The following is a 25,935-nucleotide window of genomic DNA, read 5'->3' on the forward strand; positions in this document are numbered from 1 at the left end:
TAAGATTCACTTTGTGCTAGAGATAGATTTACTAACAAAATAAAATTGCTAGCCCACTGTTACATAAACTTTAATCAAGTAGATTTTTTATACTGTCGTGTTTTGTCCCCAGAAGTAACTGAAAATCTGCATTGCTTATATTTAGTGGGAAGGCACGGTTTCTCACAAAGGATTATTCAATGCTGATTACATTTTCACCAGTTATTGACATTATATCTTAGGGTAAAAATCTTCATTTTGCATTTTTAAAAAAAATGAATAAAATTGCTGGTAAATTTTTGAGGGATTAGAAACCAAGGAGAGAGTCACAATATGCTCTGACTACAAGTGGGACTTGATAGAAAGTTCCTGAAAGTGTCTTGGTTTTGGGCAGAGCACAGGTTAAGTCTCTGCTTGTGATGCCAGTAAGAATCCTGTAATAGAATAGCTAACTGGTGGCCAGTATGATCGTGGCTTCTTGGCTTCCTATCCATCCTGTTAAATCTCCTGAGAAAGCTACTCTGGCCATTTAAGGAATGATCCAGAAAATGGAAGATGCCTTTCCCTCACCTTCCCTGTCTCTCTTGACATTCTGACTTCAAATACATCAATAAAAACTTTTAATGAAAAGAAAATTTTAGTAAATACTCATGGGAAAATGGGAGTAAAAAATATTGGGAATGTCTCATGAACTTTTGAAAATCACTGAAAATTTCAGTAATCTCATTTTCCTATCTGCACTACCTAACTGGATTCTAAACCAAAGAAGTTCATGTGATTTTTTTAGGACTCTTCTAGGGATTTATTCTTATTCCAAAATCAGCATGAAAGCCAGAAGTGGATTTCTAGCCCTAGCTCTTTAAGGAATAGACTTGACATGGTGGTATGCAGATAAGATTTGAAAGATGTAATTGAAGCTGCATGTTTTTTTAATATGTAAATGGCCAATACTTTCAGTTTTTAAGCCTTGTGAATTGCAGTTCCCTCCTTAGTAACTTATAACGTGGATATATGAATATTGAAAATGACCTGGCATCTGATAAGATATTGATAAAGACACAGGTGAATTTTATAAGTAAAAGAACTCTGCCTGCATACCATAAAATGCATTTGTCTGAATAATGGCCAGTTTTTCACAATAATAGGAAAAAAAAATAACTAATCTTGAGGAATTGCCTTTGGACACATTGCCAAATTAAAATGTCTGGAGAACATGTGCTTTTTATAAATTAGATTGTTTTCAGATTTGTAAAGAAATATTATTTAACCCTTCTTTAAATGGTAAACAGTATTTTTCTTTTAATTCCCAAAGCAAGTTAATAACTTTCTGGCAGAACTTAAAACAGGAACTGTTCTATAGAAGACAAACTGTAGAGTGTATCATAGTCATTCATGAAACATTCTCCCCATGAGTCAGCTCCTTTACTAAAATCTTGATTAACCATATGCGTTATCCAGACCTTTTTCTTCTCTGTCTCCAGGTCCACCTGTAGTCAGTCATTCTGCTGAAAATGAGTAGCATTTTCAGTACATATTGAAACAAAATCGATATCAGGTGTGAAAGCAGTTAAATATCAGTTATTAAATTTGTTAAATTCAAGTAGAAGTAAACTATGCTGTTGAATTACTTGTAGTGCTTTTTATGCTATCTCTGTCCTTTAATATTATTAAAAAATTGATAATTGACTTTATAGAAAGATGCTTTAAGTGAAAATCAAACTCTGCAATGAAACTTCACCATGGTTTCTCTTAGAGAATTTGTTATTTCTTTTACTTCCTACTCTGATCTTTCTGTGTTTTTGCGTAGATAAGGGGTTTCTGGTATAAAAGGTTTGGGGCATTTGACCATGCTAAGTTCTTTATCCTGGGGGAACATTGTAATCTGTATGTTCCTAGGTGTTAATCTAAAAGGTAAAATGTATGTAACTTTGTCATTTTGGGAATGTGAATAATGTGCTTTTTGTGGCTGTCTGTGGCTGATGTTGTAAGATGTTGTAAACTTGCTTAAGGTGCATGCTTTGCCTATGACTCTGACAATTGTGTCATCTTCTGTACTAAAGGTATTTGTTATGGGGGTGGGTGCACAAATTTGGATAGTAAATCAAAAAGCTTTTATGTGGTGCATGTTATGCAATGTTAGTTTATTGTTGCATTTTTAAAACCTATGTTTTACTATAAGGTTTTAAAAAATCCATATTTTTCATTACTCCTCCTCTAGGTTCTGAGTCTTCTGGTAGTGTAGGGTCATCTACGGGCTCTCTTTCTCACATCCAGCAGCCTCTTCCAGGTACAACTCTCAGCCAGTCTTCTCATGGCGCACCTGTCGTCTATCCAACTGTCAGCACTCATAGTTCTCTTTCCTTTGATGGCCTAAATGGGCAAGTCGCATCTCCTAGCACTAGCTTCTTTTTGCTTCCCTTGGAAGCGGCAGGCATACCACCTGGCAGTATTCTGATCAACCCACAAACAGGTTGGTATCCAGGGGAAAAAAATGTTTATTTCATTTGAGAAACCAGGAATTATCTAAAAATTAAATGACATTTATCAAATGTATTGTCTGCGTATGTATTGTCAACTTTGTTTTTCGTGCATAATTGTCATTTTTATAGACCTTTAATTAAAACACTCTAGAAAATTTTAGAACACATGATGTCGTCTTCTAGTTCAAGTGACTGCCTATAATTACGGAACAATTCATTGCCTAGAAATGTGGCAAGCTGTCTTTGAAAGAGCTTTCCCTGTTACAATAATTTTATACTGGAGAAAATAGCATCCTTTTTAGGAAGGGGTACATAAGCAGCTCTTATTCATTAAGTGATGAAATTGAAAGGAAGATTTAATTTATTGTCCCTACCTAGGTAAAGAAAATGAGCTGTCATTTTGAGTTAATATTGATAGCACATACACTCTTTGCAATTAATTCATAACATTCGTTGAACATTTATTTATTACCATGTCAGTGTTTTAAGTACATTATTTTAAATGTTTAAGGTGTTCAGGTAAGTGAAATTCTAGCAGAAAGTTAGTGAAACAGAATCTTAAAGGTAAGGAAACTATAGTTAATAATACATTTCAGTATATAGATTGGCAAGCAGGATTTTATACATAGAAAATCTGATTACCTTTAGAAGATCACAAGAAGTCGTTGTCTCTTTTCAAAATAATGTTGCACAGTCATTGGGCAAATAATGAACAGAATCGGTGACCTTTTGGTACTTCACTATAAACTCACAGACCCAGCTGCTTGCGGTCACACACTTAAGTGCCATTGCTAGAAAAGGCATATACAGATATACAGGGGAGCTGTGAGAAGTGTCTCCAGATCTTTTCCCTTTTTTGTCTTAGAATTCATTACTCTGATTTTTTTCAAAGCTCTTTTTAAGGTAAAATATTTCAAGTATTTATTTCTATTGCAAGAATTGTATTAGCCTAAAAAAAATTTTTTTTTCAGAAATTAATCCATCTTTCATAACATTTCTTGTCTCTAATTTGCATTTTATTGCTAGACATTACTTTTCTGAAACAAGATATAAGGTGCTTTGATATATTACTATTTGCTATTTTCATTTATGACTTTTTAAAGATTTTTTTTTGAAAGATTTACAGAGAGGAGAAAAACAGAAAGATCTTGCATCCAGTATTTCACCCCAAAGTGACTGCAGCGGCCAGAGTTTAGCAGATCCTAAGCCAAGAGCAGGAGATTTTTACGGGTCTCCCATGTATCCGGGTCTCCCATGTATCCGGGTCTCTCAGTATCCCAAGGCGTTGGGCCATCCTCTGTTATTCTCCCAAGCAACAAGCGGGGAGCTGAAAGGGAAGTAGAGCAGCCTAGACAGCAACCGGCACCCATATGGAAACCCAAAGCATGCAAGGCAAGGGCTTTAGCCACTAGGCTACCACGCTGGATTCACTGCTGTTTTCACTCAGAAACAGTATTTGGTTTTGGGAATATGGAAGATTCCACTTTTTAGTTTAGTTTAGTTTAGTTTAGTTTAGTTTAGTTTAGTTTAGTTTAGTTTTATTGGAAAGGCAGATATACAGAGAGAAGGAGAGACAGAAAGATCTTCCGTCTGATGATTCATTCCCCAAGTGGCCACAACAGCCGGTGCTATGCTGATCTAAAGACAGGAGCCAGGAACTTCTTCTGGGTATCCCACACGGGTGCAGGGTCCCAAGGCTTTGGGCCATTATTGAGTGCTTTCTCAGGCCACAGCAGGGAGCTGGATGGGAAGCAGGGCTGCCGACCTTAGAACCGGTGCCCATATGAGGTCCCAGTGTGTTCAAGGCAAGGACTGTAGCCACTAGGCCACGCCGCTGGGCCCCACTCTTCATTTTAAATACATCAAAAGTGATCTCTGGATTTTTTCTGTGTTGCTGCACATACAGTGTTTTCGTACGTTCTTCATTGCTGAGCCTAATTTACCCAAATCTGCAGTATTATTTTCCAAATTACTTAACCACCACCAAAATCTATTTACTGATGAGAAGAATTTTATTTGGAAATAAACTATTAATTGGTAATAATAGAATAATGTAATATTGTTTCACAGATAATATTTTGCTGCATGTCTTGAATTTTCTCCAAAAAAAATTAAATTTGAGGAGCTTACAATGGTAGATATAATACTTTATAAGATCATTTAGGAAATTATCTTTCAGGGCCCTGTACAGTAACCTAGTGGCTAACGTCCTCAACTTACATGCACTGGGATCCCCTATGGGTTCCAGTTCATATCCCGGCCGCTCCACTTGGCATCCAGCTCCCTGCTTGTGGCCTGGGAAAGCAGTAGAGGATGAGCCAAAGCATTGGGATCCTGTACCCGTGTTGGAACCCAGAAGAAGTTCCTGGCGCCTGGATTCAGATCAGCTCAGGTCTAGCCCTTGGCTTTTCCTGTCTCTCCTCTCAGTAAATTTGCCTTTCCAATAAAAATAAAATAAATTTTAAAAAGAAATTATGTTTCAGTTAAATTTCTCTGTATTTCTCCATATTATCAGATCTGAGTGAGTTCATAGGATAGTCGTCTCTTTTTTAAATACTCCATTATATTTTTAAAATGGTAATATTTATTTCATTAAATTTGATGAAAAGAAAATTGTATCTAGAAGGGTAGTTTTAATGTTATCGAGGACTTACTTTCCTTTCCACTTTTTTTTTGTTTTTGTATAAAAGAAAAGATGTTCCTTCTTAGAAAAACTTTATAATATATGTAAAAAATAAAAAATACTATTACTTTGCTTCTGGAAATATCCATTTTTCCTTTCTAATGATTATTAATAAGAACAAAACCTCAAAAGAAATGATAAAGGATATTTTATTTTAAACAAAACTCAATAGAATTTTTTAGAGAAAGGACTTAATTGCAGCAAATTGAAAGTAGTTAAATGACACTTTCTCATTAAGTTCACATTTGAACTCATTCTAATTTTCAGCCAGTTTTAATTTTACTGGTGCAACATACACACAGAGTCCAACAAATTAGATATTTCTTACTAAACTGAAGTATATTATAACCCATAATTTTATAACTGAACCCTTCAGTAAAATGTGTTATTCAGAAGATACGCTGTATTGTAATAGGTTTATATACTGTAAATATATGAGGATATATATAACTTCTAGGTGTATGGGACAACACTGTAGCAGCAATTTTTAAGTGAGATGTAAGAAAACAGGGTTTTAATAGCGTCAGATTAAATCATGTTGCTTCATAAGCTAAGAAAAATCTTTTAGTTTGTTAAAACTTAGGGGCTTTGAAGGTGTCATTAGGTATTTATGAACTTATTTTATAAATTGGTGGTAAAATAACATATAAATCTTTATTGTACATTAACTGCTTTCCTCCTTCTGAAATTTTTTAGGTCAGCCTTTCATAAACCCAGATGGGAGTCCAGTTGTGTATAATCCTCCAATGACCCAACAACCAGTTAGAACACAAGTGCCTGGACCTCCACAGCCACCTCTGCCACCCCCACCACCTCAACAACCAGCAGCTAATCACATCTTCTCACAGGTGCAAATATCCACAATTACGTAATGCCAAACTTACCTGCCTTTGCACATTTGGGAATAATTTGCTAATTATAATTGACATTGTCTAGGTAAATAAGTATCTCTTAGCACTGCCATAATCTGCCTCCAGTAATGTCTTACTCATTACTCTTAGGAAGAGAAAGTTAACTACCAAGGGCTTTTCAACTAGTAATTACTTGTTATTGAAAAGAAGGGCATGTTTTCCTCTTATGATCCTGCCTGGTGAGTATTTTATTCTTATTTTACAAAAGCAGAAATAGGCTAGAGGAGAAATAAAAGCAAAACTAAAATTTGTTTGCTTGTCCAGTAAACAGTGGAGGTTATTTTAAAATTCATTCACTGATACAGTTAAAAGAAGCATATGTGTCACACACCATTCCATCCATTCCACGTACTTTGAGAGATGCAGACAAAATCTGAGAAAAAATCCCAAAAGTACTTGAATTAATAAAGTTTATACATTTTCACATCCAACCTTTCTTCCCAAATATGTATTATCCCATCTTTGGAGATATTGATATATGAGGATAAACTCTTTAATTCAAACTTTTAAAGGTTATGTAGCATGTCAAAGACACTTGATACAGTAGTATACCTCTTCTTAGCAAAACGATAAATAGTCCCCTGGTGAGAACATGGTGAGTCATTTCTTAAGGAATAGTATGATTTTTAAAAGAAACTTGGGAAACTTCATTAGTGTTTCTCACAGGTAATATCATTGGTACCATTTAAAACAAATATTTACTTTTTAGGTAAAGTTGCAGATACACGAGGGGAGAGGGAAAGTTATCGTCCTTCCACTGGTTTACTCCCCAGAGGTGGTAGTCGTGACCGTGGCTGGGCAAAATCAAGGCAAAGCAAGGAACCAAAATTCTGTCTTATGTCTCCTGTGTCTTGCTATGGGTGTAGGAGCCCAAGGACTGGGTGGACAGTACTCTGCTTTCCCGGGCACATTACGGAAAAGCTAGATCAGAAGCCAGTACTCAAATTAATGCCCTTATAAGATGCTCACATTGCAAGCTGCAGCTTAACATGCTGCCTCACATACTGGACCTTTCATTTGTGGATTTTTTTTTTCTTTTTTAAGATTTATTTATTTTTATTGGAAAGTCAGATATACAGAGAGGAGGACAGACAGAGAGGAAGATCTTCTGTCCGATGATTCACTCCCCAAGTGAGCGCAACAGCTGGAGCTGAGCCAATCCGAAGCCAGGAGCTTTTTCCAGGTCTCCCATGCAGGTGCAGGATCCCAAGGGTTTGGGCTGTCCTGGACTGCTTTCCCAGGCCATAGGCAGGGAGCTGGATGGGAATCAGGGCTGCCGAGATTAGAACCGGCGCCCATATGAGATCCCGGGTGTTCAAGGCGAGGACCTTAACCACTACGCTGTTGTGCCAGGCCCTTATTTGTGTTTCAAGAAAGTTTATACATGGAAGCACCTTAATTACATTTTCACATACCATGAAAATGGTTTTACCTCTGTCAGTGGAGATAGTTAAGAGTGGCAAAGGCAATTTTATTAAAACAAAAAGACTGACCTCTTGTTTTTAAAGATTCCCGAATCACTTTCCCAAGACTTTTTAGCTATATTTATTCAAACATAAAACTTCCTTGGCCTTATTGTATTGGTTTAGTTCTCTGATCCCAAAGAGTTTCCTCTTTCTTGTCCTGTTATGTGGCTGACTTTGTATTTCACTAGAAATGGTTTAAACATGATTGTCTTTTGGGTATAATTAAGCCAAAATAGTGTTAGTCTGACAGAGTCAAAAATTCTAAATGAATTTGTGATTGTGATTGTGCACTTACCAATAACTGTCGGATTGAGCCGTAAGAGGCAATCTGAAAGCCAGCTGTAAGCGGCCTGAATTAGAAGCAGATGCCTTTGTGAGATAATTGCAAGTCTTGCAGTATGTATCAAACTCCATGCATGAATTTTCTGACATTGATTGTAATGTCAGGGCATATATTAAATTTTTTTTCCTTTTTTGTTTTAATTTTGATGATGCTTATATAGTGGAGAAGGATACATGCTCATGTTGACCACTGATTAGAGTGGGATGGGTTCAAGGAATAGGGGAAAGTGAATGAAACAATTGTTGCAAAGTTTTTTTTTTTTCCTCTGTGTCTCAAGGAAGGGCCAAGTAGAGAAAGCGATAGAACTGCTCCAAGCAGCCTAACAACATCAGTATCTGGGGATGTGGGCAGCCACTTGGTGTCATTCCAGGGTCCCCAATGTGGAGTGTGTTCCATGGGTGCTTCTTAAGTGGTTCCAGTAGGTCCAAGATGCTGTTGATTCCATTGATCAAAGGTTGAGGAAATCCTTCCAGGGTCTATTGGCTGACGTAGTCCATCTTGGGGTCTCCACTTGTCCAGAGACTGTCAGTGCTTGGCTTGCACTGTTGTTCAGTTTGTTCTGCCCTCCCCCTCCATCCTCTGCCGTGATACTAGACTCCCTCTGCAGGCCTCAGTTAACTGTCAAGTCTCCCATGTGTGTCTTGGCATGCCATCCGCTACACAGGCTTCAGCAGCCAAGGAGTCCCAGTTCTGACGCATGCATTCCACACTCAGACCACAGATCCTATGATTTTCCCCATGAGTCCAGTGATCCAGTTGGAAGAGGGGTCCCCAAAGAAACCTTGCCAGAGGTGATCCCAGACCTAACTCCTGTATGTGACAGCCAGTGCAGGTTCCAGCTCAGTCCATCATCCACATCAGCCTACACACACAGTGATGGATGCAGCTTCCCAGTCAGTTCTGTCCACAGCCCCATCTCATACACAAAACTAGTTTTGCCCACCACACACTTGGCCTCCATGCAAACCAGCAAGAACTGCAGCCTAGGTAGAGCAACCTCTGATAACCCCCACAAGACCTGCCCCCAGCCTCAGTCAGGTATGTGCAACAGACTAGTCCAGTCTCTCCCATATCCCATTCAGCTTTTGTACACATCAGTGGGTTCTGGAGCCTACCCTCAACCTCACTAAGCCCACTATCCAGCCCACGTTTATCAGGCAGTATGTTAGATGTAGAAACACTGTTAAAACACAAATGATACTGTCCTTCTCATTCATTATTCATGAAGTTTCAAGTAGCCAAACAAGATAATACGGGATTGCCAAAACCTTCAGGTGGACTAGATTTCTTGAACATTCTGTATAAAAAAACTAATCACTTTAGGTGAATATTGTTTTGCAACCAGTTGTAATTCTAGTAGGAAAAGGCAGTGCTAAGACTTTCCCGTCTGCTAGTGTTGTCAGAATTTTACTTCAGCCAGTCTTCTGATCGACAGTTATTTGCCACCTGAAATTCTGGAAGGCATCAATTTATACCGTTGGTGGTCAAAGTATTCTTTTGTCATACTCTAGCAGACTAAAACCTTTGCTTATCTCATACTTACATGAGAGGTCAAGTTGTCTGAAGGAACGTTACATCTCAATTATTTAACACTTTGATAGCTTGTATTTTAAAATTTTGAAGAGACTACAGTTCATTTAATGTAATACACACTGTTATCTCTTAGGGGAACTTGCTTGTTTTTAATGAAAGTTTGTGAGGATCCAGATACTACTCTGTAGACCTTTGCAAATTTTACCCTTTTTTGTGCTTTTACCTTTTTTCTTTGTATACTAAGATTATCTTAACATTTCATTTTTATACATACTATATTAAGAATACTCTGGTAATCAACTCATCATACACTTTAGTTGTTAAGAAATTCTCTTTATTTAGGCTATTGCCTAAACACTCATATTCTATTAGTTTAGCTTGCATTTTTAAACTGTTGTCTTCAGAGATGTTGTCCAAGGGAGATTCATGAATGCATAATTTAACCAAAAGTTCTCATCAGATAAGGTGGACTAATTTTCTCCGATTTAGAAAGAGGAGGTAGAGGGGAAAGGGAGCAAGAGAGACAGAGAGGGAGTTCGTCCATTCATGGTTTCACTCCCCAAGTGCCTATACTGGCAAGGACTGGGACAGGCCAAAGCAAGGTGCTTCACCTGGGGCTCTCATGTGGTACAGGTTCGAGGATTTGCCAGGCACATTGGGAAAGGGACTAGGTTGGAAGTGGAGAGGCCAGCATTCCAGGCAGCAACTTAACTCACTATGCCGTGCCACCAGCCCCTATAGAAGTCTTTTTGTCAATATGTGTAGTTCCTCATTGTAACAAACTATGAAGTTGGGAAATTAAATCAGATGGCAGTATTAGCTCATAGATGGCCCTGCATGTTCCCTCTAAATGATTTTAAAATATTTATTTGAGTAACAGAGAGCTCCCATCTGCTAGTTCACTCCCCAAATGCTTGTAACAACTGGGGCCAAATCTGTGAGTTCTTAATGAAAACCAGGTCTCTATGTGAATATTAGGGTATGGGTGTCTTTTTTGTTTTTTATCTGAAAGGCATAGTTAGAGAAAAGGAGACAGACAGACCCTCCATTCACTGGTTTGCTCCCCAAATGACCTCAGTGGTGAGGGCTCGATCAGCTAGAAGCCAAGAACCACAAGCTCCAAGTATGCACAGAGGCGTGACTACTTGGACTTGGCTGGTCCTCTGCTGCCTTCCTAAACACATTATCAAGGAGCTGCTGGGACCTGAACCTGTACTCATGAAGGAAGCCATTGATATCATAAATGGCAGCTTTACTCACTATGCCACAGTAACAGTCCCAGGATGTGGGTGTCTTGTCATAGTCAAGATCTTAACTGCCTAGAAAGCGCCCACCTAAAATTTCCTCATTCTTAACAACACTTCTTGTTGTTTACTTTGAGTAAACATAAAACTTTTCCTTACTTTTTGGTCCTAAAGAACAAGTATATTGTTTTAGTGACCCAAGAGCTCAACTAAGCAGTTTCTTCAGCTTCTAATTTACGCTTTTAGTTAAAATGTATTTAGTTACAGGGAAGTGTTCTGTTCCATAAATGAAAGAAATGAATTTCTGTTGCCACATTTGTATGAGGACATTACATGTTCTGTTCCTTGGGCAGTTTTTTTTTTTTTTTTCATAAAATTACCAAATTTTAGTAACTGCTTCTAATTTAGCATTTAATCTTGGCTATGAAATATGGAAATCAGCATATTGTATCCGTTATTACTGTGTGATGATAACAATGTGTGGAGTCTTTTTTCATAATTTAGTGTTATATACCTATGTAAGGCATCTCTAGGGTACTGTCGTGTAAAGGATGAAAACTTGCTGCCTGTGTCAGACACTGAGCCTTTATAGGTGCTGATTTGAGTCCTGACCTCTGCTTCCAATCCAGCTCCCTGGTGTTGTGCTTCAGAAATCAACTGATGATGACTCAAATCCTTGGGCCCCTGTACCCACGTGGGATACCCAGAAGTAGCTCTGGCTTCTGACCAGTAAGAAGCCAGTGGTTTTAACCATATGGGAAGTGAAACAATAGATGGGACATCTCTCTCTCGCTCTTAACCCTCCCTCTCTTTCTGCAGCTCAGTCTTTCAAAATAATAAATAAATAAATCTCATATGACAGCTTTTTCATAAACTGAGGATATAAGGAAAAACACTTTTGCTTTACTGATTCTATCTAGGCTTCTTGGTTAGGTAATAAGAGTCTGAATACCTAAATTATCTGCTTCAATTTATTTGTAATAACATTTTTAGCACAAGTTATTTAATTATATGGTAAGTTTATGGTTGGGTTTGTTAAATGTTATTATTTCTAGTTGCTTCATTTAGTGTTACTTGTTGCCTATAGTACATTGTGACTGACTGTAAGTGTAGTTTAAGCTGTTACCAGGTAAAAATTTGTGTCTTGTGTAATTCTAACATTTTATTCTGACATTAACATTGTTTGCCAACCTGTTATTCTTTAGCCTGCCCGTCCTCTGCAGTCTTCTTCACAGCCTGTTCAGTGCTCTACAGCCCCTTACCCATCCCCGCTTCTGCCAGTCTCACCCACCCAGCAATACTCCGTGGTACTATATCTCTATTCACCTCCTGCATTGTTTCTGTGGGTAGTTGTTTGATAAATGCTCAAGAGTATGATCAATACAATATAAATTTTGGTGTTTTTTTTTTTAAAAGACAGATTCATCTATAACATAAATATAGTTTACATAGATTACTTAGTCTTTAAATCTTAATCATTTCCTGATTTTTCATTGTGAAATAATCTTCAGCTCATCCTGCTGCTAAGAAATTATAGACAATTTTCATTTTGAACTAGTGCAAAATCTTTGCACTGCTGGGATGTCACTTTGATTTAAGTTAGCATTTTATGTGCTCTCCTCAGTACTTCAGGCTCAGTAGCTTCATTACCAGGTATTGGGCTAAATTGTACAGCTACTAAGGACTTGCTCTAGTGGGTATTTTCAAAGAAGATCTGTCAGTACTTAGCCAGTGACTATAAATATACAACAGTGAAGCCTCCTTTAACCCAAAGTGTGCCCCAAGTTATACCCAGAGTTTTAGTTCCATATGTTTGCTGTGTGATTTTCTAGTTATAAGCTAATAAGACAAAATGCCTTCTGCATAATGTATCAACATGAAATAGCAATTGAGTAAATGTTCATTTCCTCCCTCTAAATGAATTTTCCTAACTATATATATAGTTTTCCCACTGTTAAGTTATTGAAGACTATATGGTCATTGTATTTTTGGAATTGTTTTCCAAGTCACTTTGCAAGCTATATGCAGAAATAATTCACAGCACTTTTAAAAACATACTGGTTTATTGGGATTTTTTTTTTTTTTTTGTAGCTAAGGTGCCCTTATTTACCCTTGCAGACTCTATGATTTTCAAAAGTCACTCCCATTCTGAAAAGTGAAATTTTGCCAGCACCAAGAGATTGAAAATATCCAGAAAGGAATAGCCAAAAAAAAATTATGAAGAAGATTTTGGAAAATGTTGCTTTCACCAGAAAAAATAAATAGCTTTTTCCCCAGATGACCATGACAGTGATACTTAGTTCTAGAATCTATGTCTTTCAGAAATATTTGCTCATATTATTTGGTATTTAAAGATTTCTGCCTTGTTTTTTCTTTTGAGACCATTTGTTGGATTAGGGCAGTAATACTAGTGTATCAGAATAATTATTTGGAAGAATAAAACCATATTTTAATTAGCCAGATTCCACTTTCAGTCCTTTATTTTCTTTATAGCTTTGATTTACTTAGCAAAACCAACAGACTCTAGATACTGCAGACATGTCCATTTTGATCATACAACTCCAGTTGACATAATTTTATATATTAACTTTTTTCATCGACTTTCTAACTTATTGTGGCATATACTGTTCCTGATCTGTGACAGACTGAGAGCAAACTCAGTTGAGCCCACATTAGTGATAGTTTCTAGACCAGTAAGAGCTGTTGATTCAAAGAAACAGATGACAAATAAATCATGATCCTACCTTGTTTAGAGACCATTGGTTGATTGCTTACCTGGTAGCAAAAACAAGAGGAAACTTGTTTGGATTATATTTGTCTAACGTCTTACTTCAGTAATAGACTTACACTGCTTAAGAATAGAGTTTATATCCAAATTATTTCTGAGAGATTACAGAAAGGATTAAGTGGTTCAATTTTAAATATTGAATTTCTGCAAGTAATTTTGATTAGTAGATACACCAGTACATAGAAGCAGAATGTTGCTTTGTGAAGAAGAGGTGAGATATTTTTCAAGAATGTTAGTGCCTTGTTTATTTATGTTTTGAAGTCCTTAAAGAAAATGTTCATTATAAAGAGGTCCAATTTCCATTTCACATCCTAATTTTCATTCTCTGCGTGCGGTACATTTCCTTAAGATGCATCTTAAACACAATTTGTAGTGACATCATTGCAATATTCCTGCCCTCCAGCCTCAGAGTTTTCCGTTTTCTTGAAGTTCTGATACATCCTTTCAGTTTGTAGATGTATGTGATTTCCATGTTATATACTACTGGAACTCATTTAAAGACTAGGAAATGTTTTTCTTTGATAGGTTTCAATGATGTATAATCAGCTTGCTGATTTCTGATTCTTTTTTTTTTTCCAATAGGATAACCTTGGGTCTCAGTTCAGCCACATGAGTCTTGCCCGCCAGCCATCTACTGATGGCACAGACCCTCATGCCACCATGTTCCAGTCCACTGTTGTTCTTCAGTCCCCACAGCAATCTGGTTATATCATGACAGCAGCCCCTCCGCCCCCACCACCACCACCTCCTCCTCCTCCACCACCCCCACTACCTCCTGGGCAGCCAGTCCCTACTGCTGGCTATTCTTCTGCCGGACACCCAGTCAGCCAGCCTGTGCTCCAGCAGCAGGGGTATATTCAGCAGCCCTCACCACAGGTATGTTTGCTTTTCCATCTTTCTTCATGAAAGTCTCTCACTTAAGATAAGTCTTAACTTCAAGGAGCTTGTTTTAAAATTCTGGTGGAATTAGTGAGAATGTGTTAATACCACATATAGTTCTCTTCCTTCATCTGAAGATTTTGAGGTGCATGCTAACCTCAATATGACAGCTAGATGTTTCATTCAGACAGACTCTGTGACCTGTGGGCTTTGTTGTGACTCTAAGAGTTGTGTTATTTTTAGTTGGCACAGGGAAACACAAGAATCTAAGCATACTTGAGATTTATGGTAGCATTTCCGGAATAAGTTGATCATTTTGGAGAAAGTAAACAGTTTAACAGTATTGTAGGAACACATCAACCCTCTAGTTACTGAAACATTTCTCACTTTTTAAGAGCAGTTTTCTCTAGTTTTTGTTACACAGATATTACATATACTTCAGTAACTATCACTAGCTACTGATGTTTCTAAGTTCTCTAAAATTGGGTTGTGTTTAAATTTCTATTTCTGCTAATTGCTAGTTTATAAGGAATACAATTAATTGTTGCATATTGATCATGTATTCTGTGAACCTTTTAATTCAGTGATTCTAGTAATTGTCTACCGTAGGTCTGAATTTCCACATTTAGACCTATTTCTGTATCCAGATTCTTTGCAATCTGTATGCCTTTCCTTCCTATTGTACTAGCTAGGAGCTCCAGTACAGTGTGGAAAAGGAGTTCTTTGTGTTTAAATGTTTGCTAGATTTCAACAGTAAATTCATGTGTACTCTAATTTCTTGCAGGCAAATTTTTAAATTTCAAATTTAGAATGCAAGTATACCAAATTCCTATTTTTCATCAAGTTTGATATTTTATGTTCATTTCATACATAATTATTAAGTTTGAAAAGCTATTCATAATGTCCCCTTATTATCCATTTAATGTCTTCAGGATCTACAGTATTTTTCCTTCTTTCACAAATTTTGTAATGCTATCAATTTTCCGTAAAGACGACTTCATGTTGTAATACAAAATTTGGATACTGTATGTTATATTTTTGTTGTTGAGTAGTTTAAAATATTTTCTGGTTTTGTGTGACTTTTTTGACTCACTTAGAAGCATGTTGTTTAGTTTCCCAATATTTGGGGGCTTTCTAAGTACTTTATTATTAGTGATTTATCTTTTAATCCCATGTCAGCAGAGAAGATTTCAATGTTTTAGACTCTGTTTATGTGAAATTATGGTCCAACACAAAGTTTCTCTTAGAGAATGGTTCATATGTATCTGAAAAGAATTTGAATTGCATCATTTTAGGTGTTATGAGACTTTTTATTTTGGAGTTTGGGGGATCTTTTTAAAAGTTAACATTAAAGTGGAACTTCGTGCATTAACAGTGTAGATGACCCTGAAAGATGTTTCAGAACATCTTTCATCTCTTTAATAGGAAGTCAGTATTCCTGTTTCTTCCTGTCAGTATTCCAGTTTCTTCACATTCTTACCAAACAGTTGTTTTCCAATTGGGTGCAAAATAATACCTCTTCATTATTTTGATTTATATCATTTTTTTAAAAATAATCTTTACATAGTTGATTAGGACACAAATGGTCAAGGGCTCCAGGAATGTGGGTAAGACCATTGTTTCCACATTTTTGTGTGTGTGTATATCTGGAATAAGGAGGGAGATAAAAGAAGAAGCCACACCCAACCTCCCCCCTCAGTCTCAGGGTCACCAATGTGGGGCTTGCTGCAAGGGCACTGCTCAAGTGGTTTGGATAGTTCAACAGTTCTGAATTGCTGCCAATCTCGCCATTCCAAGCACAATGAAATCTTTCCAGAATCTGCTGGTTGACATAGTCTACCTTAGAGTCTGTTTGCCCAGATCTTCACTGCCAACACATGGCTGGGCCAGATGGTCGATTTGTTCTGTCCTCCTCCATCCTCTGTTGTGGTACTAGGTGCCCTCTGCATGCTCCGATGGACTACCATTTCCTCCTTGTGCACTTGGATATGCTGTCCACTGTTCTGTCTGAGCCTCTGAGATGGCTCAGCTTTGACACATGCACTCTGTGGTCATACTATGGAACCTGCAATTATGATTGGGGTTCTGAAATCAGCAGTTCAGTTGGAGGGTGCCCCAAAGAATCTTCATCTAAGGTGATCCCAGACCTGATTCTTCTGTGCATGCCAATATAGGCTCTGTCACGGTCCTTGAACCCAGTCAGCTTATGCATATGCTGGAGGTTGCAATTGCTGGGTCCTTTCTGTTTCTAGCCCTGTCTTCCACATGAACCAATGTGTGTTGCAGTTCAAGCCTGAATCTGCCCAGCACACATTTGGCCCTCACACAGACCAGTGGAAGCTGCAGCCTAGTTGGGGTGACTCCCAGTAACCCCTACCAGGCCCACCCCCATTCTGGTTCCCGTGTTTGCCAGTATGTACAGCCAACTTGTCCGGTCTGTCCCACATCCGATTGAGCTCTGACACAAGTCAGAGGGCACTGAAGCCTAGTTCAACCCAACCAGCCCTATACTTTCCAGCCCACACATGTGCTGGCAGGTGCCTGTCTGTCTGGCCATGACTGCCACAGTCCTGGTTTTCATGCTCTCCAGTGGGGGTGGTCACCCAAGAGGGAGATGCCACTATTTCCCTACTGGGCCACTCCCACTCCCAGTTCATGCCCTCTGCAGGTGGTTCTGCGGTTGATCTTGACAGAATTAGCCCCCAGTGCCAGCATCTTCCAGCTGATGCTGCAGCAATACCCAACCAACCCGCACCCACTCTAAATTTATGCTTGCACCAGTAGGAACAGTCAGCCCAGCCTGACTTTCCCCTGATCTAGCTCACATGACACCCACAGGTGCTGTAGCCCTGTCTGGTCTGGTCTGCTCCCATCCCAACTCACGCTCTCAAGTGGGAGTGACTGTCCAGCAGGGAACCCTCCCTATTTACCCTACCAGCTTTTCTCCTTCCCCTACTGGTTCTCATGTGTGCTGGTTGGGTGCTGGTGACCCAGTCTGACATGGCCCAGGTCGCCTCAGCATTTGCTAGTGGGTGCTGTATCTTGGTTCGGCCCCCACCACCAATTCCAGTTCCCACTGGTGGGGGTTACAGCCTAGCCCAGCCAGCCAGCACCCCATCCTAGCCATAATGTTTTCTCATATCTGTTGTGTTCAAACCTGGCACAGCCCAGACTCTGTTCTGGTGCTCACATTCACCAGTGGGTAATATGAACTGGTTCATTCTGGTCCTCCCACAACCTGCACCAAATGCATGCTGATGAATACCTTTCCCTGGCCTGGCCTGGGATATTCCCTTTCATGGTTCTTGCGCTTACCTGCAGGGACTGTCCCGACAGTTTCCCAGGTTCCTCCATCAGAACCTCTACCAGTGCCAGATCTTTCATGTACTGGTGTGTCCATGGGCCAGCCCTACATAGTCCATCTCCTGTCCTGGCAGGAGCAGTGAGTGACCTTTCCTGACCTGCCTTTATCCCATTCCATATCTTACTGTTGGATGTTTCAACCCAGCCTAGGCTCATCCATACCCAGACACAGCTTATACATAGCTCAGTAGGTGCAGAGACCTAGCCTAGTCTGTTCTACAATTACCCTAGTCCTCCAGAGCACCAGATGGTGCTGGAGTCTAGCCCCGCTCGGAGCGCCCAGTGATTCATATTTCTCTTTAGTAATAATTACTGTTAAACATCTGTTCACCATCTTTCTTTGGAAGAAGGACCACTGAAATCCTTGGCCTTTTGTTGTTAATATTTATTGATATTCATCCCCTTAAAAGACTGTGTGTGTTACAGGAAGAGATCTTTCATTCTTTGTTTCTTTCCCCATATGACTGGGTTAGGCCAAATCAGGATCTAAAACTCCATCCTGGTGTGCCAGGTATCTAGCAGGTCTCTAATGCTTGAGCCACCAACTACTGACTCCTAATGTGTGTAGGAAGTGGAGTAGTGGATTCAGGCGTCTCAAGCAAAGACATTATGTCTCAACCCCCATCACTTTGCTTTCTTTTTTTTTTTTTTTTTTTTTTTAATGATTGTTTACTTTTTGTTGTGTTGTAAAACTTCGGAGTACTAGATTTTACATATGGAATTTTTAGATATTTTTATCAGTTCTTCATGGTATTTGTTCTACATAACATTATTTAATGTACCCAGAAACTCCTAATTTTCATGCAGAACAGTTTGTCCATGTTTTTCTTTTGTTGCTTATGTTTTTGGTGTTATAACTGAGAAATTGTTGCCAAGCATAAAAAAGGAAGGTTTATTCCATATGTATTCTTGACTTTAGCTCCTATGTTTAGGTCATTTATTGGTTTTGAAATCATTTTTGTACATGGCTTGACTTAAAGGTCCACTTCATTGTTTTTGCAAGAATGTGTCTGGTTACTGCATTATCATTTGAAGATACATTTCTTTTCTTCTGAACCCTGTGATGAATATTAGTTGATAGATAGTAAATGTAAGGAATTAATTTTCCCCTAGTCCTAGTTACATTCTACAATTCTGTGTTTTTTTTTACAGAACAAGACAGCCATATTTTAGTCATTGTTAACTTTATAGTAAGAATAAAGATTCTGATTCCTTCAACTTTGTTCTTCTATTTCAATATTTATTGTGCTAATTAGAACCCTTGCAGTTCCATATAAATTTGAGAATAGAATTTCTCACTGCTTTAAGACAGTGGGGCTTTTGGAATTTTGATAAGTGGCAGCACTGAATATGTGGATCTCCTTCAGTAATATTGCAGTCTTGCAGTATTAAATCTCCTGATTTTTTTTCAATGCCTTTTAAATTTCATTTCTTTCAGAAGCAGAGAGACAGAAAGAGCTCCCATCCATTAATTCATCCCTAACCCCCAAATGCTCACAGCAACTCCCAGCTATAGTCGATGCTGCAAGCTGGGAATTGAATTCATGTCTCCCACGTTTGCAAGAATTCAGTCACTTGAGCCATCGCCGCTGCTACCAGAGTATACAATAGCAAGAGCCCTGGCATTTATTATAGAAAACAGCTGTCTGGTTTGTTAAGATTTACTCATTCATTCATTTGAAAGTTAGACTTACAGAGAAAGAAAAGACTTTCTATCTGCTAGTCACTCCTCCTGATGCTCTCAGCCATCAAGGCTGGGCCAGGCCAAAGACAGAAGCAAGGAACTTGAAATAATTGGGTCCTTTCCTGCTGTTTGACTCAAAGCCTTGGCAGAGATCTAGATCAGATACAAAGCAGCAGAACAGCAGAGACCTGAAGCAGCACCCTATGGGATGTGGGTGTTCCATTCAATGGCTTTGTCTGTGCCACAACCTGATGTCAGCCCCAGAATGCAGTTGTCCTAACAGACATTTTTACTACTATAAACACCTATCCTCTGTTGTTGTTAAGATTTATTTATCTGAAAGGCACAGTTACAGAGAAAAGGGGTCTTTCCATCAGCTAATTCACTCCCCAAGTAGCTGTAGTGGCCAGGTCTGGGCCTGGAATCTTTAAATCTTAATGAATATACAATATTTATCCATTTATTGAGGTCATAATTCACTTCTTTCATATACTGTTATGTTTGAATTCTTCTGTTTCCTTAAATTCTATTCATTTTTATGTTATTTGAATCTACATTAAGGAGTTTATCATAGTTCCTCAGTATTTTTATTCATACTAGCATGGGATATTTTTCTCTGTTCCAGTACTGTTTCATCTCTAGAAATATATTTTGTCTGAGTGGGTTGCACATTCCTTTGAGTAACATTTAAATATTACCTCCTATCTTGTTCCTTGGAACTTTTGTGTTTTGGGTCTTTTATGCACGGTATATAATTGAATTTTACCTTTTTCACTGATCAAAATGCAGTGAGTAGACCTTTGATATTTTTTCATTGACATATTATATATATAAGTCTACCACACTGTTACTTGTTTTCTGCTTGGCCAGTCTGCATTTTATTCCTTGTATGTTGCCTTCTCTGCCTTTTTTATTATTGGAACTTTGTGTTATTACTGGCTTTTATTTCTTCTGTTGTATTTTTATGTGCATCCTTTTGAATCTCGTGGATGTGCGTTTTTCTAATAATTATAGTATGTAATTTTAGTTTACCATATTTAATCAAATTTAATATTAAAAGTGAATAAAAGGATAGCAGACTTGTAACTGTACGTCCACTTACCATTTCTCTATTCTTTTATTGTTGCTGTGCGTATATATTGCATATGCATACAAGGATACTTGAAAAAGATACATTTATTTAAAAATATATATATATTCGGAAATCCATGCCTAGTTCTGTCATGATACATGTTTTCCATGAGCTTCTTAAAGACCCCCATTATGCATGGTTCTGAAAAAATATTTTGCATCTAAATGAACTTTTTCCTTTTTTTGTTAACCTACTTATTTGAGAAAGAAGCATTTTTCCATCTGTTGGTTCACATTCTAACTGCTCTCAATAGCTAAGGCTGTACTGGGCTGATCTGGTGGTAATTAAAGCAAGATCTGAAAACTTAATACAGATTTCCCACATGGGTTCCAACTGGGCAGGAACCCAGTTGCTTGAGCCATCACTGTAGCCTCCCAGCATCTGTGTTACCAGGAAGCTGAAATTAGAAGCTGGAGCTTAGATGACAGACCTTGGTACTCCTGTATGGAATGTGGGCATTCTAATTACTCAGCCAAATGTCTACATCATACACTTATCCTTTACTGAGTTACCCATGACTTTTTTCAAGTACAAATGCATCATAAACCCCAAAATTAAATGTTAACAATTTTACCTTTTAAAAATTATGTTTTGTTTCAATTAAGAATAAAATGAAATCATTGTTTGTCTCTATATTTAATACTGCAGGGATCTGAATTCAGGATTTACATAGGTGTTTCTGGGCCAGCGTTTGTGGCACAGTGGGTTAAGCTGTTGATATCCCATCTGGATCCTGGATCCCATCACTTCCTGTTTAGCTTCCTCCTAATGCACCTGGGAAGGCATCAGGTGATGACTGAAGTACCTGGGCCCTGCCAGCCTATGGGAACTGCATGGAGTTCCTGGTTTGTGACTTCAGCCTAGCCTGGATATGGCTTTTGGAGCCATTTGGAGGGTAAATAAGCAGATGGAAGATCTCTACCTCTCCCTCTCTGTTGCTCTGCCTTTCAGTTAAATAAATATTTTTTTAAAAAAAGATTTACCTGTTGCTTGCTGATACCTTTAGAAAAAAATCAGAATACCATATATGTATTATATCTGTTCCAGTGTTTCAAAGAGAGTAAACTCTGATAAACTTGAGATTCTTAACTTACAGCTATGCTAGCAATTTTATATGTGGCTGATTTTTTAGATGTGATGGTCATTCTTTGAGATCTCCACAGCTCTCTGCTTTTCTTGCAAATAACCCAAACAGACAGACAGAACCTGAGAGAGCTCATGAATCTCTTAAGGGTTAATTTATCACATACTTTTATATTACAGGACTAATTATTCTTCACCCCAAAATAGGTAGCTCAGGCTAATCTAAGAAAAGATCACTAGTGATACAAACAGCACCAGAAGGAAAAATAAATCATGCTGGGCTTTTTGTTATTTTAATGCACTTTAAAATATGAGGAAAAAATTTGAAATGGGTGCAATTATGCATTAAACTAGAGTTTAATTATGAATAAACTAGGATTTTCCTTTTATAGATTTATTTTTATTTGAAATGTGTATTTTTGCAGAGTGGGCATGAGAAAGTAAGAGGTATTCCAGCCACTGATTCACTTCCCAAATGGCCACAATGGCTGGAGGTAAACCAATCTAAATCTGGGAGCCAAGAGCTTCTTTCAGGGACCCAAGGACTTGAATCGTCTTTCACTGCTTTCCCAGGCCATAAGCAGGAAGGTTTGTCAGAAGTGGAGCAGCCAGGACACAAATTGCCACCTATATGGAATGCTAGCACTTGCATATGGAGGGTTAGTGTGTTATGCCACCATGGTGGCCCCTATATTGGTTTATTTATATAATGAATTGTTTTTAGCAGTTAAAATAAATGAGATAACAATATATTTTTCAAGAAAGCTAAATTTTTAGAACAACAATAATTGTGAAATAAATTTCCTGAAATTACTATAAATGTTGAATTTTGGAATATTCAGTATTATGTATGGATAACAGATACATAGTCAGAATTTTAAAGGAATTTTTGGCAGAGCAAGCATTTAACACATTCCCCACTCCTGATCCTTCCTGGCAGTTCACACCCTGGCAGGTCACGTTGATAGGTCAAATAACTGTGTTCCTGTGACCACGTGAGGGACCTGTACTGTGTTCAGTAACTTCTGCCTTGGGAGTTGATGGACCTGTGGAGGAATTAATTAATTGTAGGTGGAAGCACTCACTCTCTCTCAAAAATGTAATTGTAGGTATAATGTACACCAATTAAGAAAATGAGTTTAATGTGGGAAGCAGAGTAAGCAAAGGAAATGGAATGAGCATTTAGCAGTTTCAAAAGTGTTTTGCTTTGTAAAGGAGCGATCTGAAATAAGTAAGCAAAAAAATACTAATGACTGGTGGGCACATTTTTAGATTCTTTGATGTATACTAATCATTTGAATATATTTTTAATTTTTGTCAGGTAAATTTAAAAATAATAATATGTTTTCAGATAATTTGTGCTAGAAGAGATTGTTGCCATCTCAGATGAAAAGGAAAAGATCCGTTTGCTAGTAAAATTAATATTTTTCTTCAAAACTTGTGAACCTAGATGCCAGCCTGTTACTGTGCTCCAGGCCACTATCACTCTGGTCAACCTCAGTATCGTCCAGTCCCCTCTGTCCACTACAGTTCCCATATAAACCAACCACTGCCACAGCCTGCACAACAGACAGGTGAGTAGCATTTCTGATGCCATGCAGTCTTCTCTATGGGCATTCCTGTTGTCAGCCTACCTTTATATCATTGTTACCATGTTGCTGTTTAAGGTAATACCCAACTCCTCTAGCAAGGATCTCAGATAGGTGTATATTATGGGGATAAATACCAGCAAGATTATAGAAGTGGGAAAATGTTCACACCCTTTCTGCCAGGTCACTATCCTAAAGGGGATTTAGAGCTCCAAGTACAGTCTACCAGACTACATGGGTCCTACCCAGTTCTCACTGCCATTGTAGTAGAAAACCTACAAATTCACCTATGCTTAGGCTAGAGAGGCCAGGGAAATCAGGATAGCTCCTGAGTTGCTGATCAGAAGCAAAGAGCCAGACCACACAACTTTGATTGGAAACACTAGCATAGAGATGATATTTTCATGTCTAAGTAGGAATTCCTTTAAAACAAGCATTTCTGTGTATACTTTCTGTATTTTGTCTCTCGGGTTGGTGATTATTCATTGAAAAATATTTTTAAACCAGATTCAATGTAATACCAAGGTTGTAAAAAAAACTTACTAAAACCCAACATTGTTTCTTTTTGCCTCCTGTCAAATTTTCAGCAAGCATTCAGTGAAGACAATTACGGTTTTAAGAGTGTCTTACTTATTTACATGAAAGTCATTTCTCTGTCCCATCTATATGTGCAGTTCTGTCCAAACTTTGATAATTGTGATAATTGAAGCAGAATTTTGTTGTCAGTCTCTTAAAAGCACTTTTGCTTGACCTTGGCTGTCACTGAAGCAGTTTATTGCTCTTGTTATGGTGTGGAATGCTTAAGGATTTCCATTGCTTCAGGGCAAATGCCTCTGCCCTGGCCTAGTTTATTCTTGGTGTGGCAGTCTTTAATAGTCATGGTGACGAATTAACTTCCTTTTCCGGATGTGAATCATATTTAGCTTAACTGCGCTACAGAACTTTTAAGTCTTTAATTTGTTAGCCCTACATATTGTCTTATACTTAGTATATGCATTCTTCCTTTTTTTATGTGGTATTTCCCTGTGTTGTACATTTGACAAATGTTCTTCCAAAGAGTAGTGAGTACAAACAGTGGTCATTCAACCAAGTTACATTTTGTCATCTGTCTGAAGTATGACTCCTTTCAGTTTCTGATTTATCTAAAATTTAAAAATATAGCCCATGTGAAATAATATAAGCTTCTACATGCTTTAATTTCAAATGTCAGAAGTTGTTCTTTATGCATCAGCAATTATTGGTCATGACACTACGTACTTCTCTATGTTGCTGTTTTATTATAGTAGAAGTGATACATTATCTGAGTTTTCATAGGCCTTAATTGATTTTTGTGTTTTCATTTTGGTCCTGCAAAATTCTAACGCAAACTTCAGCTTATGCATGATAATTGTCAAAAGAAATTTATCTTTTTATTTATTAAATGCTGCTAATGAAATGCTTTATGTTACGTAAAATTATACCCTATTATGAGTCAAGCAAAAAATCCCCTGTTCTGTATTTGTGTGGACCTTATTAAGTTTTTGCTTTTCCATGGCACAAGTTTTACTACTTTTCATGGCCAAATTGCCTATAAAAGTAGACACTTTTAATCACAGATTATTATAAAGTATTAATATAAATGCATCGCTCAGAAAAAACTCCACTTAATGGAATATGAGTAAAATTGTCTAATTGAAGGGCTAAACTATCTGTAATAACATGTATTTAGCCATCAGTAGTGTCTTTAATTGTGGAGCGTTCACTAATGCTGGATATGATAAGATGGGAAGAATAATGGCCACATTGTGTCTGGTTAATGCAACCACAGAAAATATGTCTTCAAATATTTTCTGAAATTGTATTTTGCAGCATGTGTCATGATATAATAACCCTTTATAACTAGGGTTTGTCCTTTGAATTACTTTTTATAGTATCCTCTTAACGTACAGATTTAGTTGAATGTCATAAACCTAAAGGATAAAAGTAAATAAATCCTAAAAAGCATCCTTTCCTGAAGCAGAAAGAAATTTTATTACACATAAATATAAGAGAAAATTTCTCTTTAAGCAGATGGTCAGCAATGGCAGTACCAGCTGCTGTGTTGATAATTACATTCAAACTTTTTAGAGAATCAGTAGAAATTCAAACTTAAGTAAAGAATCATTGTAATCTGTATATTCTGTAGTTAGCTAATGCTTGTTTTTTTGGCAAAAGCATACAGAAAGGTATGCAGCTATGCTTATGTCAGAATAGGATGGTAAAATCCGTGAAAAATAAGGAAGTTGCTTTGCTTATGATTTAAAGATTTATAGCAAATTTTGTCTCAGTAATTTGCTTTGATTTGAGAAGTGAGAGAGGGAGGCAAGTACAGATGGAGATAGAATACTTCGGCCCACTAGCTCACTCCCCTACAAACCCAGGCGGGGCTGGAGCCAGGTCTACCATGTGGGTGGCCATCACTAGAGCCATCGTATGCTGCCTCTTAGGAGCACGTGACAGGAAACTGCAACTGGGATCCAGAGCTAAAAATGAAAAACAGACCGCTCCAGTGTAGGATATAGGAGTCTTAAGCTCACTTCATTCATTTATTTTTTTATGTTGAACAAAAGATTTTATCAATTTCCTTTTTAGAATTTTTTTTTATTTCTTTACATTCCACAATCTTAATTCATTTAAGATGAGAAATTGTTTGTAAATCATGTGTTTTCATTTCTTGTCAAACAATACTTTTCAATAAGTCAAGAATGTTTTACTTTCTTTGTTTTATACAGTGGTGTAAATAATTGTTCAGCCAAACAA

General features: G+C 37.7%; 1 protein-coding gene across 2 annotated transcripts in view; it reads left to right on the forward strand.

The window, feature by feature from the left end:
• R3HDM1 (R3H domain containing 1) overlaps nucleotides 1-25,935 on the forward strand; it is an 89,147-nt gene that overhangs the window by 29,701 nt on the left and 33,511 nt on the right. The window contains exons 14-18 of one of the 2 annotated variants that reach the window (XM_040971504.1): nucleotides 2,198-2,449; nucleotides 5,839-5,990; nucleotides 11,845-11,946; nucleotides 14,010-14,303; nucleotides 23,019-23,142. In XM_040971504.1, coding sequence (XP_040827438.1) covers nucleotides 2,198-2,449; nucleotides 5,839-5,990; nucleotides 11,845-11,946; nucleotides 14,010-14,303; nucleotides 23,019-23,142 — 924 coding nt within the window. The remainder of the gene's footprint in view (nucleotides 1-2,197; nucleotides 2,450-5,838; nucleotides 5,991-11,844; nucleotides 11,947-14,009; nucleotides 14,304-23,018; nucleotides 23,143-25,935) is intronic. The other variant, XM_040971505.1, reaches the window with a different exon arrangement.

The sequence above is a fragment of the Ochotona curzoniae genome, unplaced genomic scaffold (assembly GCF_017591425.1).
Source record: "Ochotona curzoniae isolate NIBS_2020 unplaced genomic scaffold, NIBS_Ocur_1.0 contig_2210, whole genome shotgun sequence".
Lineage (NCBI taxonomy): Eukaryota > Metazoa > Chordata > Mammalia > Lagomorpha > Ochotonidae > Ochotona > Ochotona curzoniae.